Below are 16,938 nucleotides of genomic sequence, written 5' to 3'. Positions count from 1 at the left end.
TTTTGGGGGTCATTGGAGGCAGGCATAACATCAGAACTTCTGTGTAGGGGTATATATACACACACACACACACACACTTATATGTATATATATACATACACATATATAGGTGTGAAAGTAGCAGAACACTATACTTGCGCTAATGAAATAATTAACACCCATATGGCTTCTCTCCTTTCACACCTATATATGTGTATGTGTATATATACATATAAGTGTGTGTGTATATATACCCTTATACAGAAGTTCAGATGTCATGCCTGACTCCAAAGACCCCAAAAAAATGCCCAAAAAAACGCCTGCGCCAAAAGAAAAAGCCCAGGTGTGTTATTGCAGGCGTTTTTTTGGGGCATTTTTTTGGGGTCTTTGGAGTCAGGCATGACATCTGAACTTGTGTATAGGGGTATATATACACACACACTTATATGTATTATACACATACACATATATAGGTGTGATAGGAGCGGAGCCATATGCCTCTTAATTATTTCATTAGCGCAAGCATAGTGTTTTGCTCTTTTCACACCTATATATGTGTAGGTGTATATATACATACATGTGTGTGTATATATACCCCTATACAAAAGTTCAGATGTTTTGCCTGCCTCCAAAGACCCCAAAAAATTGCCCAAAAAAACGCCTGCGCAAAAAAAAAAACGCAGAGGTGTGTTATTGCAGGTGGGTTTTTTTTGGCATTTTTTTTGGGTCTTTGGAGTCAGGCATGACATCTGAACTTGTGTACCTTCAGTAACCACTGTTTGACTGTGGGTATTGCCGGGGATCGGAATGAGGCATTTGCCAGCATTAAGGAGGAGAGGCATCAACTAGAGTTTGAAAGACCCCACCGACTTCTTTATATCATGAAATAGCATAGGGAGCGGGTCATCTGTGATCTGGTGTTGTGTCATCTTATTGATTAGGTTACAGACATCAACCCAAAATGGTTGGAGAATGGGACAACCCTACCTCAAGTTTAAGAAGGTGAGGCAAATACTTTAACACTGACAGTGGTCAGCTTTTATTCATTTAAATAAACCTTTTATCCCAAATAGAAAAAAAAGCTTTCTGTAACCTCTTAATAAGTATTAGCTGGAATTTGGCTTTAATTTATTAGTCATTTATGTCAAGTCCATCTAAAACTATTAGTTCATATAACACCACCATCTTCACAGGTTGAGAATGCTGCTCTTCAAGGGTGGCTAGATTGCTTCTCCTTAGGTACAGTAGAGAAGTGAGCATAGCAACCATAAGGCTGGCCATATACTATATCAGTGTTTCTAAACTCCGGTCCTCAGGGCACACTAACAGGCCAGGTTTGCAAGAAAATTGAAATACATCACAGGTGATATCATTTGCTGCTCAGTGATTGCAATATTCTAATCTGCATCTCCCCAAGGTAATGCCCCGTACACACGCATCGATTATTGGCCGGGAATTTTCGACCAACGTCCGATCGGCCGATTTTCGGCTTGTTAGTATGATGCTTCCGACAACCCACTCCGACTTTTCGGCCGAAAAAAATCTGGTGTGCAGGCTATAAAATTTTTGTTGGCCGTCAACACAACAGCCGATTTTCCATCAGTCAGTACAGATTTCGGCAGACAAAAATCTGATGAGCAAGACTGGGCATGCTCAGAGAAGAAAAAACACACGGAAAGTAAACAAGCACATGACATCACTTCTGAAGTAGATTTTTGTTGGCCGAGAAAATTCGTGTGCAGTCTAGGCACATTCCAACCAACAAAACACCACTCTGGACAAAAGTCGGACGATCGGTCGGCCGATAATTGTTGCGTGTGTACGAGGCATAATACCCAAAATCTGGCCTGTTAGTGTGCCCTGAGGACCGGAGTTAAGAAACACTGTACTATACTATCTGATTGTACAATTCTTTTTTTTTTTTTAGAGTTACTAAAACAATGAGGACAAACCTAAGAATTCTATTTAATTAGTTTAATGTTAGGTAGGCTCTTGCACTTCATAGTTGATAATAGATTTAAATGAGACTGTACAATCAAACTGTATAGTGTATGGCCAACCTGAGACAGGAAATACATGTTAGTTCGTTAGGTATAAATAAAAAAAAAAAAATGAAGGCAGACACCGCATCTAATGATCGGTAATCGACAGTATATTTATTTTTTGGCTTTGGGTTGAGATTTGCTTTGGGCTAGCCTTTTTCAACCAGAGTGCCATGGCACCATACCTAAAAATTGCCCCAAAATGTCCAAAAAGGCAGCAGGTGGATCAAGACAGCTTTTAACTTATTTGTTACACGAATCCGCAAATTTTTATTCTTTTTTTGAGCAGCATTACAACCTTGGGCCATTTGCAGCAACCTAATAGCTGATGATGTCATCATTTGATAAGGAATATGTTGGGCACTTGCACAGCATCTTGTTTACCCATCATCTGCCTCTCTCCATTAGCACCGAGGTCACGTTAACGAGAAACACTAGAATAGTAGTCAGGACCAGTGTGCTAAGGTATATTTGCTTTGTAAGAATAAATCACCTCTAATGTTCGATGTAGAGCATGCGTGGATGCCACTGTATTATGTAAAACTATTTGTTTAATTTTAGAATGGGGTGCCTCAAGCTAGCCTATAATTTTAAAGGGTGCCTTGACTTAAAAAGATTGAAAAACACTACTTTATCCACTTGCCGACCACCGCCCGACTATATACGGCGGCGGTCAGCCCCTCCCAGGCAAAGTGACGTACCGGTACGTCACTAGCCTGGGAGCGAATAGGGGGCGAGCGCGCGCCGCCGGAGGCGCGCTCCCGCCCCTGCTCGTACCCGAAGAAGCCAGCGCGTGTGACCGGCGGATCCGATGTCCGCAGGTCACTCGCAATCGTCGGGTAGATAGGAAGAAAGGCAGGCGGCTAATGTAAACAAAGCCGCCTGTCACTCTCCCCTGTGTAAAAGCACAGTTCACTCGGTCCTGCTATGTAGGACCGTTGATCTGTGCAGTTAAACACAAAGCCCCATCCAATCACAGTAAGAAACACGCCCCTAGGGACACACTTAACCCCTCCCTCTCCAATAAAGTTAACCCCTTTCCTGCCAGTGTAAATTTTACAGTAACAGTGCATATGTATAGCACTGATTACTGTAGTAATGTCACTGGTACCCCCAAAAGTGTCAAAAATGTCAGTCAAGGGTCCGATCTGTCCGCCGCAATGTCGCAGTACCGCAAAAAAAATCGCAGATCGCCGCCATTACTCGTTAAAAAAAAAAAACAATAAAAATGACAAAAATCTTTCCCTTAGTTAGTAAACGCAATAACTTTTGCGCAAACCAATCAAAATACGCTTTTTGCGATTTTTTTTTACCAAACATATCTAGCAGAAAACAAATTGGCCTAAAATGTTAAAAAATTTTGATTTTTACATTTTTTTGGGGGAATTTCATATAAAAAAATGTGAAAAATATTGTTATTTTTGCAAAATTGTCGCTCTTTTTTTGTTTTACGCTTATTGCGCATGATCAAAAAATCGCACAGGTGATCAAATACCACCAAAAGAAAGCTATGTTTGTGGGAAAAAAAGGACGTCAATTTCATTTGGGTACAGAGTCGCACGACCGCGCAATTGTCCGTTAAAGTCACGCAGTGCCGAATCACAAAATACCCCCTGGTCAGGAAGGGGGTAAAATCTTCCGGGGCTTAAGTGGTTAAGCATTCTCAGGCTCCATTCGCACGAGCGATTACACGCGCTGCTCTTTCCAGTGGCTGGAATCTGTGAATTCTGGCGGCTGGAATTGACAGATAAATAGTGCATTTTGTATACAACTACAGTATAAAGATCAGATCAAAATGAGGGACAAATGAGGAGGAAAACAGCAAATGACTATAACTGCTGAGCCCATACAATGTAATGACAGGCTGGCAGCAGCCTCAGCCATTCGTGGCGGCTTGCATAACCAGCAATTGCCTGCATGGATCGTGGCTGGATGCACTTTGCAGTAAAATAAAATAATTTACAATAAATAATATAATTAACATTTACTACTCATCTTGTTTTATTATTCTGGTACAGACTTTTGAATATCCAATGAAAAATGTTTACAATTTTCTTTCTATCATAAAAACTACCTGCATCCTCTTGTGTCCAGCCGGGTGAGGATGTGTGAAGAAAATTAGCCTTCTTTCCCTCTTCTGACGTGGCCTCCTCATAAGAAGGGGGTGCAGGGGGATGCGCGGTGTTATTTCCATTCCCACCTCCATTCTCCGTACTTTTATTAGTAACAGTGACCTGTAATACACAGCGTAGGTAGAATAAGTAATCATTTTCTGTGAAGTAAAGCTGCTGAAGTGACTGCTCATTCAGAATATACCTGTAGAAAATGTTAAACCCCCTTCAAAAAATGTACTCATGCTTTTACATCAATATACTCATAATTTGATCTGAGTGCACCTTATACATAACCATCCTGCATTACCATATCCTTGTCACATACTGTACATCCTATTCTTGTCATGTATTATATATCCATGCACGCATTAATGCCCCGTACACACGTGCAGATTATCTGCAGACTTTTGTCTGCAGACTTACCTTTTCTATGTAGTGCAAGAGCCTGCCGGATTGCATACAAATTGAAAGTGTTTAGGTTTGACCTCATATTATATGGTTTTGATAAGTCTGCAGACAAAAGTCTGCAGATAATCTGCACGTGTGTATGGGGCATTACAATGAAAACATCACCAGCATGTTCAGGAGAGGAGCTTTTGAGCAGAAAATACACTTGATGCGCCCAAATGCGTCTAAATGTGCTAAAACGCTAGATGAGTTTAACGCTTTTGCGTTCATTCATTCCAATGGCCAGAATCAATTTATATTCTCGCTAATGGAATCCATTAACGCTCAAACGCTTCACGCAGCTAAATGTGTCTAAACGCATGTGCATTACGCAGCTTTAGGTGCTTTCTTTAAAGCAGCATTTTCCTGCCAGGTGTAAAAGATGTTCAGTGGGGAAAATCTAACATCCTGTGTGCATGAGGGCTAAACATTTTGTGTGGTGAAGCTGCAATAGACACAGAAGTGTGTAAACCAACTTTCTCATCCAGGATTCTATAGAACCTCAAGGTTTCTCTAGCAGTTGCTAGGGTTCCTTGAGCAATATACAAGATCTTACTCTAAGATAAGTACAGGGCCGGCGCTAACTACAGGCAAGGTAGGCGCCGGCCTAGAGCACACATTAGTCAGGGGCGGCTGGCAGGGGCTAGGGTTGCTGCCCACCTGTCTGACCCGAATTCACCAAGATCGGCTCCAAAAGATTTCATTCTGCTCCTGCTGCATAACGGGCCAAAGTTTTTCCCTCCCTACACTCTCAGCGCCTCCGTCCGCTCAGTGTGCTGCAGACAGGACATGGAGGCAGAGTCTCTATATTGCCGAGTGCTCTCCCCAGGCTGGCTGCAGACAGTACATGAGACACGGAGGCAGAGGTGGAGACTCCGTATTGCCGAGTGCTCTCCCCAGGCTGGTTGCAAACAGTACATGAGACACGGAGGCAGAGGTGGAGACTCCATATTGCCGGGTGCTCTCCCCAGGCTGGCTGCAGACAGGACATGAGACACGGAGGCAGAGGTGGAGACTCCTTATTGCTGGGTGCTCTCCTCTGGCTGGCTGCAGAGGGGACACAGAGGTGTGGTTGAAGGCGGAGCATTACCTGCTGCTCTGTTGAAACCCTGTTTGGGGTGTTGTCAGGATTTTAAAGGGTTTTACCACCCCCCCTCCCACTAACCACCAGTCTAGCAGGGGCCATCTCCCACTAACCACCAATCCCACATTGGCCTTCTCCCACTAACCACCAGTCTAACGGGGGCCTTCTCCGACTAACCACCAGTCTAACAGGGATTTTCTTCCACTAACCACCAGTCTAACATGACCTTTTCCCACTAACCACCAGTCTAACAGGGGTCTTCTCCCACTAACCACCAGTCTAACAGGAGCCTTCTTCCACTAACCACCAGTTTAACAGGGGTTTTCACCCACTAACCTTCAGTCTAAAAAGGGTTTTCTGGCTTTCTCCCACTAACCACCAGTCTAACAGGGGCTTTCTCCCACTAAACACCAGTCTAATATTTACATAGTTAGTCAGGTTGAAAAAAGAAACAAGTACATTCAGTTCAACCAATAAAAAACAAAAAACAGAGCACAACCATACAATCCGATATACACAATCCTATACCCACAGTTGATCCAGAGGAAGGCAAAAAACCCCAGCAAAGCATGATTCAGTTTGTTACAGCAGGGAAAAAAATCCTTCCTGATCCCCGGAGAGGAAATCAGATATTCCCTGGATCAACTTTACCTATAAATATTAGTACCCAGTTACAGTATATACAGGATCTATACTATCTATATAGTGTTATAAGGTCTCAGGTGTGAATGGGGAGCAGGTGTGTTAAATTTGGTGTTATCGCTCTCATTCTCTCATACTGGTCACTGGAAGTTCAACATGGCACCTCATGCTAAGAACTCTCTGAGGATCTGAAAAAAAGAATTGTTGCTCTACATTAAGATGGCCTATGCTATAAGAAGATTGCCAAGGCCCTGAAACTGAGCTGCAGCATGGTGGCCAAGACCATACAGTGGTTTAACAGGACAGGTTCCACTCAGAACAGGCCTCGCCATGGTCAACTTCGTGCTCAGCTTCATATCCAGAGGTTGTCTGTGGGAAATAGACGTATGGGTGCTGCCAGCATTGCTGCAGAGGTTAAAGGGATGGGGGATCAGCCTATCAGTGCTCAGACCAAACGCTGCACACTACAGTATCTCACATAAGTGAATACACCCCTCACATTTTTGTAAATATTTTATTATATCTTTTCATGTGACAACACTGAAGAAATGACACTTTGCTACAATGTAAAGTAGTGAGTGTACAGCTTGCATAACAGTGTAAATTTGATATCCCCTCAAAATAACTCAACACACCGCCATTAATGTCTAAACCGCTGGCAACAAAAGTGAGTACACCCCTAAGTGAAAATGTCCAAGTTGGGCCCAATTAGCCCCCCCCCCCGTGTCATGTGACTCGTTAGTGTTACAAGGTCTCAGGTGTGAATGAGGAGCAGGTGTGTTAAATTTGGTGTTATCGCTCTCACTCTCTCATACTGGTCACTGGACGTTCAACATGGCACCTCATGGCAAAGAACTCTCTGAGGATCTGAAAAAAAGAATTGTTGCTGTACATAAAGATGGCCTAGGCTGTAAGAAGATTGCCAAGACCCTGAAACTGAACTTCAGCATGATAGCCAAGACCATACAGAGGTTTACCAGGACAGGTTCCACTCAGAACAGGCCTCGCCATGGTCGACCAAATAAGTTGAGTGCACGTACTCAGCATCATATCCAGAGACTGTCTTTGGGATATAGACATATGAGTGCTGCCAGCATTGCTGAAGAGGTTAAAGGGGTAGGAGGTCAGCCTGTCAGTGCTCAGACCATAAGCCGCACACTGCATCAAATTGGTCTGCGTGGCTGTCGTCCCAGAAGGAAGCCTCTTCTAAAGATGATGCACAAGAAAGCCCGCAAACAGTTTGCTGAAGACAAGCAGATTAAGGGCATGGATTACTAGAACCATGTCCTGTGGTCTGATGAAACCAAGATAAACTTATTTGGTTCAGATGGTGTCAAGCGTGTGTGGCGGCAACCAGGTGAGGAGTACAAAGACAAGTGTGTCCTGCATTGTGGTGGGAGTGTCATGGTCTGGGGCTGCATGAGTGCTGCCGCCATTGGGGAGCTACAGTTCATTGAGGGAACCATGAATGCCAGCATGTACTGTGACATATTGAAGCAGAGCATGATCCCCTCCCTTCGAAGACTGGGCAGTATTCCAACATGATAAGGACCCCAAACACACCTCCAAGATGACCACTGCCTTGCTAAAGAAGCTGAGGGTAAAGGTGACGGACTGGCCAAGCATGTCTCCAGACATAAACCCTATTGAGCATCTGTGGGGCATCCTCAGACGGAAGGTGGAGGAGTGCAAGTACCAGCTCCTTGATGTCATCATTGAGGAGTGGAAGAGGACTCCAGTGGCAACCTATGAAGCTCTGGTGAACTTCATGCCCATATAACCAACTCTCTGTTGCCTCCTCCTGGTTCTGGAAAGTTGGAGAACACTCTGGAAGCTGGAGGACAGAGGCCAGGAGGGTTGTTCTGCATACTTAGGGGAGTTTGGCCAATCCCTGGGCAGTGGGCTAAACCAACCTTTAAATATGAATGAAACATGCTGGCAGGGGATTCGGGTGGAAGATGAAGATGGAGTGCTTGAGGGGACTCTCAGTGACCCTTGAGGCAAACTCTCTAGTCTAGGGGGGTGCTCTGCCTCTGGTCGGGGCTCAAGGCTGGATTGGGAGGATCCTGACAACAAGAGAAGTTTGGAAGGAGTCTTCCCTGAAAGGTAGCGGGAGCAAGACAGTGTGAGTACTACAGTTCAGGGACCTAGGACCTACAGGGGGAGAGACTGCCACATGTAGCAGGTCTCTCTGGAAGATAGGGGTGTGCGTAAATCTTCTTTAACTTTGCCCTGGGAGATCTCTGGGTCAGTTAAAGAGGCAGTCGGGTGTACTGGTGAGAAGTCATTCCGGCAGACAGGTGAAGAAACAACCAGGAGGTAGTAGAACTGGAATCAGTATTTACATGCGAGTTGGAGGTACTCAAGGAAGCAGTTTACAACACTTTGTGCTACTTTCTAAAGGGACTGGGTTTTCCTAGTCCTTAAGGGGCTAGAGACTGTTAGCTGCCAAGAGAGGAATCAATCAGAGTTGTACAGACTAAGGAAGAGGAATCAATCAGAGTTGTAAAGAGTAAAGAAGAGGAATCAGAGTTGTACAGAGTAAAGGAGCAGAATCAATTAGAGTTGTACATAGGGAGGAAGTTGTCCCTAGTTTTGTTGCTATCAAGTTTGGCATCCCATAATTCCTATACCCCATCAAGTTATTACCTCTAATAAAACATAAAAACAAAGCGTCTGTATGAAAGCTGTAAATACTACTTGCCTGGCTGTGCAGAAGTAGAAACCAGTCATCTGCAACTCCAACAGGGGTAATTCTACATTTGATGCATTCTTATATCTATTATACTATTATATATTTTATACTGTAAGCTATAGGTAGGTATTACTAATAGGGGGATCCCTGAGACCTGAAAGCTAGGGTACAGACAGATCGAAATCCTGGTCCCTGCTGAATCATCTGAATCTCGATCTGTGTGTGTCCCTCCCTGTTCGACAGAAGTTGATAGTTAGATTGACTTTTGTCGAACAATCACCCTGGAAAACTTTCATTGATTCTAACAGCGGATTTTAATGTATAGGGGACTGCACTGTAAAGGGGCACTTTGATGTAAAGGGGCACTGTAATGTAAAGGGGGGGGGAGAGGGGGCTGTGATGTGAAGGGGAACTAAGGACTCTGTAGGACTGCTTTAAAGGGGACTTTGCTGTGAAGGGGGGCTGAGGGCCGTGAATATATTCCCCCCCCCCCTCCCGATACCTGAAAAACCCGGCTGCCATAACACTGGTCCCTGGTGCCAAAAAGGCTGGGCACCTCTAGCAGAGGCATTATTCAACTAGTCAGAGCTGCACAGCTTGTTTTTAACCACAAATACCCCTTACTTGCATTGGCAGTTTTTTGGTGAAGGTGAAAAAAAATCTAAAGCAGAATTCCAACCAAAAATGGACCTTCCGCTGATCTGCTTCCTCCCCCCTCTGGTGCCACATTTGGCATCTTTCAGGGTGGAGGGGGGAATAGGTACCTGTCTTTGACCCCACTTCCGGGAGACAGCGCCGTTCCTCGGAAGTTCACCCCCCCTCCTTTTTCCCCTGCCGCCGATCCAAATATAAAGCGCAGTGCGCTTCGGGCATGAGCAGTTTCTCTCATAACGAATGGCGGCGGCGGCAGCCGATCTGAACATCGCAGGCTCCCTGCACAGGTAAGGGTCTATATATTAAAGTGGAGTTCCACCCTACATTTATACTTACCTCCATCTTCTCGCTCCGGGTCACCTGAAAAACAAATGGATAATCGCAATTTATTTATTTTTTTTACTTACCTCGTATAAAAGAAAATATACTTACCTTACTTCCTTCTTCCTCCCCTCGGCGGCCACGGCGATTCGTCACTTCCTGGCTTTGCAATGATTCCTGGGAGCTGAACGTCATCGCTCCCAGGAATCAATGCGCCTGCACCGGCCCCGACGTCAGTTCCGGTGCGCGCGCGTCATTCCCTTCTAAACAGCTTCTGGGCATGCCCAAAAGCTGTGGAGGGATGACGCGTGCGCATCGGAAGTGACGGCGGGCCCGGTGCAGTGCATCGTGGGACCGAAGAAGACGGAAGAGGACGCAGAAGAGGATCGCGCTGGCTTAAAGCTGCCCACACCTGAGATGGCAGCACTGGACAATACTTTTTCAAGGTAAGTATTTCTCCTGAAAGGTAAGTGCAACCCGGGGCAGATCAGAGGCTAGCCATTGTGGAATGTACTAGCCCTGACTGTCCCGGGGGTATTTTTATTAAAAAAAGTATTCCCAGGGTGGAACTCCGCTTTAAGTCAGCAGTTTGTCTATATATTAAAAGTCAGTATTTGTAGCTGATGACTTTTCATTTTTTTCCCCCCATCTGGATCACTGCTTTAAGCAGATTCCATCTCGTCTTCTCTGGGAATATGAAACTAGAATTGATGACTGGGTATTATTAAAATTAGCTCCATTACCGTTTTATTTTTATTTCAACCCAAATGTCCTACTTTTAGATCAGAGTTTTTTTTATTCTTCAAATGAAATAGAATAAAATTTACTTTAATTATCTGATTGATGCTTCTAGATCCATATAGACATTTCTGGTACTGCTTATACCCCAACACTAATGGTTATTGTACCCTACTTGTAGCCTATTTGTGGCAGCTATAACAGATTTATAATGAAAGCTATGAATTTAGCAATTAGTCTTGCAGCACTGGGGTCGCCGGTTCATATCATGACCAGGACACTAGCTGCATGGAGAGTGCATGATCTCCTTGTGCTTGCATGGGTTTCCTCCCACACTCCAAATACATGCTGTGAGGTTAATTGGCTCCTGTCTAACTTGGTCTTAGTGTGTGTATGTATGCATGTGAGATGCAGAGTGTAAGCTCTTGAGGGCAGACACGGATGTAAATGTACAGTATGTAATATGCTGTGTAATTGCAGGTGCTATATAAATAACTGTAATAAATAAAAATGACTATATTTTTACACATTTTTAATGTCTGTCTGTATTTATCTTTATCTGACTGTCCTCAATTTCTTTTATCTTCCTGCAGCAATAAAGGGGTTAAATCCTGCACTATATTGGGCCTTGGCAGAGCATTCTGCCTAATTGCCTGCATTGTAGTATCTGTGACGCAGCATTGATAGTCTCTGATGCCTGCTGATTTCATCCTCCTGAAAGTGAACACACGTTACATTATTCATGTCGTCACTCTCCTCTTAAGTTACCTGTAAGTGGAAGGTGCTGCCTTATAGAATAAATAATGTTTTGGAATTAGATGTTTTTTATGCTGACCTGCGCCCTATCCTGGCATTAAATAATTTCATGTTCTATCACATGTAGGAAATATATATAACAGTGCAGACAGAGACTTACATAACCTGTGTTTCTAGGTCATTGATTATTATGGAACATATGTGAGTATGCAGACTGCTTAAGATGTCTATATGTGTTTTCCTTGTAGATAGCCTATTGATGAATAGGATTACCTTTCCCTGGGTCATGTTGGTGATGGTGCGCTGTGGTTGTTCTCAGTTCTGCGATCAGGCTCAGCACTGGGAAGGCAGTGATGATGCTTTACATTCCAGTACCATCCAGCAGTCTGCAGGACTGTACCATCCCTCTGCAATCCAGGAGGTGGAGCAGTGTGACAGTACAGGACATGACGGGGAGACACTAATCACATGCATGCTCTGGCAATTGCTAGAAAAAAAAAATATGCTTAGAAAGAGTAGTGATGTCATATGCGAGAGTAAGGAAAAAAAATGAACAGAAGTGTAAAATACTTGAAATCTATTGAAAAAAATATCTTATTATTTGTATGTGAAACTACTTTATTTTATAAAACTTTTTCAGTGTAGATGTTCAAGACGAGCTTGAAGGAAATGATAAGCATAGGGCAGGAGTGTCAAACTCAGTTTCATCGCGGGTCGCATCAGCATTATGGTTGCCCTCAAAGGGCCGGTTATATCTGTAAGATTAGATGTCCAGAGCACCCCACATCTCCTTACATGAGATGTCAAGAGCCCTCCCCCTCCGCCATCAGAAGTCCAGAGTCACCCACCCTTCCTTACATCACAATGCCCCCCTTTACCTTGTGCTACTGCCAGTAAGAAGATGCAGGGGGATCTGGGAAGAAGAAAGTGCAGGGTCTGGAGGAGAACCAGAGAGGGGCTGGAGTCAGCTTCCAGAGTCTGCTGAATGCTGAGACCAGGGGACAGAGGCAAAGTGGTTTTGCAGCTGCACAGAGAGGTGCAGGATCTGTAGGAGGAGTCCTGCCCTCCTCTCTCTGCTGTGGACTGTGGGGGGGGGGGGGCAAAGACAAGCCTTTCTGCAGCTGCACAGAGGAAGTTAGGATCTGGCAAAGTAGTTCTGTCCTCTCTGCTGCGGACTAATGAGACAAGGTGGGGGCAGAGACAAGGGCGGTAGGGCAGCTGAAGGAGAGGTGCGAGGGCCATATGAAATGGCCTGGGGGGCCGCATTCGGCCCGCGGGCCTTGTGTTTGACACCTGTGGCATAGGGCATACATGAGAGGGTGGAGGGAAAGCCAGGCAGAGTAGACAAGGTGATGGAGAGGAGCAGGAGAGAGAGAGTAGTTGGAGGTGAGAGTGAAGGGGCTTCACTTGCAGACTGGAGATCATAGGAGACATGTCTGTCTGGCCATCTCCTGCATTTTTAGGCCTGTTGAGAGAGAACAATGAGAGAGTTTGAGCTTCTATTAAATCAGCTCAGAGCTGCTGTTTTACATGGCCCTGAATGGGTAAAGAGCCAGGTAGCAGCTACATTGCCAGGGGTTCAGGCACAACCCCCCTCAGCCAGGGCCTGCTACCACAAGGGCTCAGAAGTCTCGGCCTCCAGTGCGCCTTAGCTCAGAGGACCCTCCAGGCCCACCTGCTAATCAATTGCCTGCTACTGCGGGTGGCGGTCCTGGGAAGAATCCGAATCCAAGGCAAAGCCCACAGGAGAGAGAAGCTCACCATGCTGCAGCCACGGTCCCCTCATCTGTAGTCTTGTCCCAGGTGCAGGTGACTGGCACTTCTGGCGATGAGCTGGTCGGCATGTCAGCTTGGTGGGGGAGAGTCTGCACAGCGGGCGCTGGCCTGTCTCTGGGTGCAGCTGGTGGCCCTCATCCTGTGGGAGAACAGCGGCTGGGGGAGCGAGGTGGAACGCCTACAGGTCCAGGTCTGGGCCTGTGCGGGCTGCCAGAGAAGTGAGTAAAATGGAGGAGAGGGCAGCTGCGCCGGCTAATGGCAGAGCTGCTGAGGCCAGATCTTAAGCCCTCACGGTACCACAGCACAGGAGCAGCACATGCAGTGTCCAAGACGAGGAGTCGGTCGGCTGGCAGGGGACAGCAGCTCCACGGACAGGCAAAGGTCTGCTCTGAGGGGGAAGTCAGCAGCTCTGAGGACAGGAAGATGGAGATGGGAGACCCTAGAGGCAGCTGGGGCATCCGGAATGACGGCTGGCATTGCTTCCTGCACAGTGCAGCCTGATGAGTGTACTGTTTCTGATTTGTCTTGTTTTTCTTCTGTTGTGTTGGGGTGGGGGGAGGGGGGGGGGCTAGGGCTGGCTGGAGACTATAGGGCCTAAGAGCAAGTGACAGGTTCAGGTCAGACTGGCAGGGGCCTCTGGAATAGTCTGCAGAACTTGCTGCAGAGATTGGAAGCAGGGGTGAGGAGGGACTCCCGCCAGTATTGCCGTGGGCTCCCCTCAGGGAAGGGAGACATTTTCCGGGGCAATTTTGCCCCTTCAAGAGCTCCGTTGGTGACACCAGCGGCAGTATTATTGGGCACACAAACAGACGGGGACATGGTGGCAGCTGTAGCGATCACCACTGAAACTTCGAAGGATTGAGACAAGGAAGTGAAAAAGGTGCGGCTAGCTGACGTGACAAAATGTGGGGCATATGTATGCTTCGAGGGACCATTGGGAGCACACCTTAAAGCTGAAGTTTGCAAAAAATTTGCAAGGGTGAGTAAAATATTTTCCCTGCTCCCACTCAAAAAATGTAACTTGGATAGCGTTAGTCCGGACGAAAGCCAAAAGGAGGATGAGGAGAAGAAGAGGTACCGGTTATTCCGCCAACGTTTGCGAATTGGTTGCAAGCATTTGCAATTTTTGTTACTGTGATCGGAAAAAGCACTGGAGAACTGTTTGGCCCTGTTTTGCTACTTGGAAGTCATTAGTGAGGCTTACAGGCTATACAGGGGGCTGGCATGGATCTGCTATGACAAACAGTTTCGTCAACCAAAAGACAACCCCCCCCCATATGTTGGTTTCACAAAGATATCAGCCTCTGGATGCAGTTGATAACTTCTTCAAGGGTTGAAGGTCAGCTTTTTCCTGGGGGGAAAAAAGCGGGAGGTCCCTTCTGTTTCCAATAATTTATGTTCAGGGCTCCTTAATCCATCGGTTGTGTCAAAGAAGCTGCTGAAAGAAGGGACCTTAGGTCGCATGAGTAGCCCATTTCCTCTTCCGTGGCTTGTAGTTTGCCCATTTGGCGTAGTTCCGAAGAAGGAGCCAGGAACTTTTTGGATGATATCCGAAAGGAGGTTCAGTGAATGATGGTATCGACCCCCTGGAATGTGCAGTTACCTACCACATTATTCGGCACAGCTGTTTCCCCTAGTATGAAGATACAACCAGGGCTCGCTCATGGCTAAATCTGATGTTGAATCTGCATTCCGTTTGCTCCCAGTCCATCCTCAGAGTTTCCATTTGCTAGGATGCTGTTGGCAAGGTTCTTACTTGGAAGATCGTTGCTTGCCGATGGGTTGTTCTATCTCGTGTGCCCTGTTTGAAATGTTTTGTTTGTTCCTTGAGTGGACGGTTAGGGAGGTCTCGGTTGTGAACTCAGTCAACCACTATCTGGATGATTTTTTGTGCATTGGTCCGCTGGACTTGTGAGTTCCTGCAACATCTTGCGGAATGTTTCGGCATGCCTTTTGTACCATGAGGGACGGAAGGCCCGGCCACAGAACCGCATTTTTTTTCTCAGAATAACAATCGATTTAGTGGCCATGGAATGCAGATTGCCTATGGATAAATTGTTGGCTCTGTGAACAGAAGTGGCACAAGCATGCGGACGACGGAAGATTACGGTAAGTTGCAGGAGCTACAATCCCTGCTAGGTAAGCTAAATTTTTCTTGCAGAATTATTCCCATGGGTAAGATTTTCTGCAGGCATTTGTCGGCAGCTTCATCTGTTATCAAGGCCCCGGGCCATAATGTGCAGCTTTCCATGGGGCTCAGGGCCGACCTGCATGTCTGGGATATTTTTCTTGAATCTTTTAATGACCATTCTTTATGGCTGAAGGGTCTGGTCAGCAGTGCAGATCTGGTCCTGTTCACAGATGCGGCGGGATATGGGGCTTATTTTCAGGGGAGTTGGAGTGCTGAGCCATGGCCAGAGGAGTGGCCCACCGCTGGATTTTTGAGGAACCTGATGTTACTCAAGCTATTTCCCATTGTCTTGGCAGTAGAAGTTTGTGGGAAGGCTTTTCAGAACAAAAAAGTGTGATTCAATTGTGACAATATGGGCGTGGTTTTAGCAATTAACCACTTCCGGCCCAGAAAGATTTACCCCCTTCAATGACCAGGCCATTTGTTGTGATATATGTGTCTGCTATATAACATTCCACATAAAAAAAAAAATCAAATTTCTTCATCATTTTAGGCCAATTTGTATTCTGCTACATATTTTTGGTAAACAAAAATCCCAATAAAGCCCCGTACACACGTACCGATCGTCGGCCGACGGAACGTCCTACAAATGTTCGCGGCTGGTGTGTTTGTTGTTTGTCTGTTGAAAAGTGCTCCAAACTTGCCCAGGACATTTGTCTTCCGACAGAAAATGACGTCACTACGTTCCACGCACGTTCGCCGCTACAAAAGAGGAAGTGAGTGTTTGGCCGTGACCCTTCTGGGCATCTCGCGCTGATTTCGGTAGCATTTGTTTGGTTGACGACATTTCGCTATTTTCCGAGACATCGTTCGAGAATTTATTATGGCGACCGTGAATTCGTCCGTTGCTGTCGTTAGTGTTGGAGTTTTGGCTCTGAGACGACGTACGAGCAATAGGAAGAAGAAGCGGACCTCCTGGACGAAAAATTGGTTGCTTAACCGTGATCAATTTTCTCATATGTCCTTGCTGAGGGAGCTCCAGGAAAATAATCCTGATGACTTCAGGAATTATTTGAGGATGACGGATCCCATCTTTTACCGTCTTCTTGCCCTGGTGTCCCCCTATATTCTGAAGCAGGATACTTGTATGCGGCTTGCAATTACTCCTGAGCAAAGGTTAATTGCGACGTTGAGGTATCTTGCAACAGGGAGAAGCCTGCAGGATCTGAAGTTCACCACAGGCATCTCCCCCCAAGCTCTTGGAGTCATCATCCCTGAGACCTGCTCTGCCATCATCAAGGTCTTGCAGAAGGACTATATCAAGGTATGTTTGATTTTTTACATTACATTACATGTATTACTAGTTTCACCCGAATTATGATGTTTTTGGATGTACAGCAATTGACACAGGCCATTATTTGTAAACTACCCTCTGTCCGCATGCACATAGTAGTAAAGATGTAGATTATCTTTAACCATTTGTAAAATTACCCACTAACCACCCCACCATTCTCTCCTATGTGTCCCTAAACGCATTGCCTGTTAACAGTATTTTGAAT

The 16,938-nt window shown here is 45.7% G+C and overlaps 1 protein-coding gene across 1 annotated transcript in view; it reads right to left on the bottom strand.

The window, feature by feature from the left end:
- FAIM2 (Fas apoptotic inhibitory molecule 2) overlaps positions 1-11,901 on the bottom strand; it is a 47,325-nt gene extending 35,424 nt beyond the window's left edge. Inside the window, exons 1-2 of the mRNA XM_082246044.1 lie at positions 11,746-11,901; positions 4,096-4,255 (exon numbers count right to left, since the gene is read on the bottom strand). Of these exons, the coding sequence (XP_082102170.1) occupies positions 4,096-4,255; positions 11,746-11,760 (175 nt within the window). The 5' untranslated portion in view covers positions 11,761-11,901. The remainder of the gene's footprint in view (positions 1-4,095; positions 4,256-11,745) is intronic.
- Between the last annotated feature and the right edge of the window lie 5,037 nt (positions 11,902-16,938).

This window comes from Pelophylax lessonae (assembly GCF_965119305.1).
Source record: "Pelophylax lessonae genome assembly, chromosome: 2".
Lineage (NCBI taxonomy): Eukaryota > Metazoa > Chordata > Amphibia > Anura > Ranidae > Pelophylax > Pelophylax lessonae.
The sequence above is the reverse complement of the archived record's forward strand: the minus strand, read 5'-3'. Positions and strand labels throughout refer to the sequence as shown.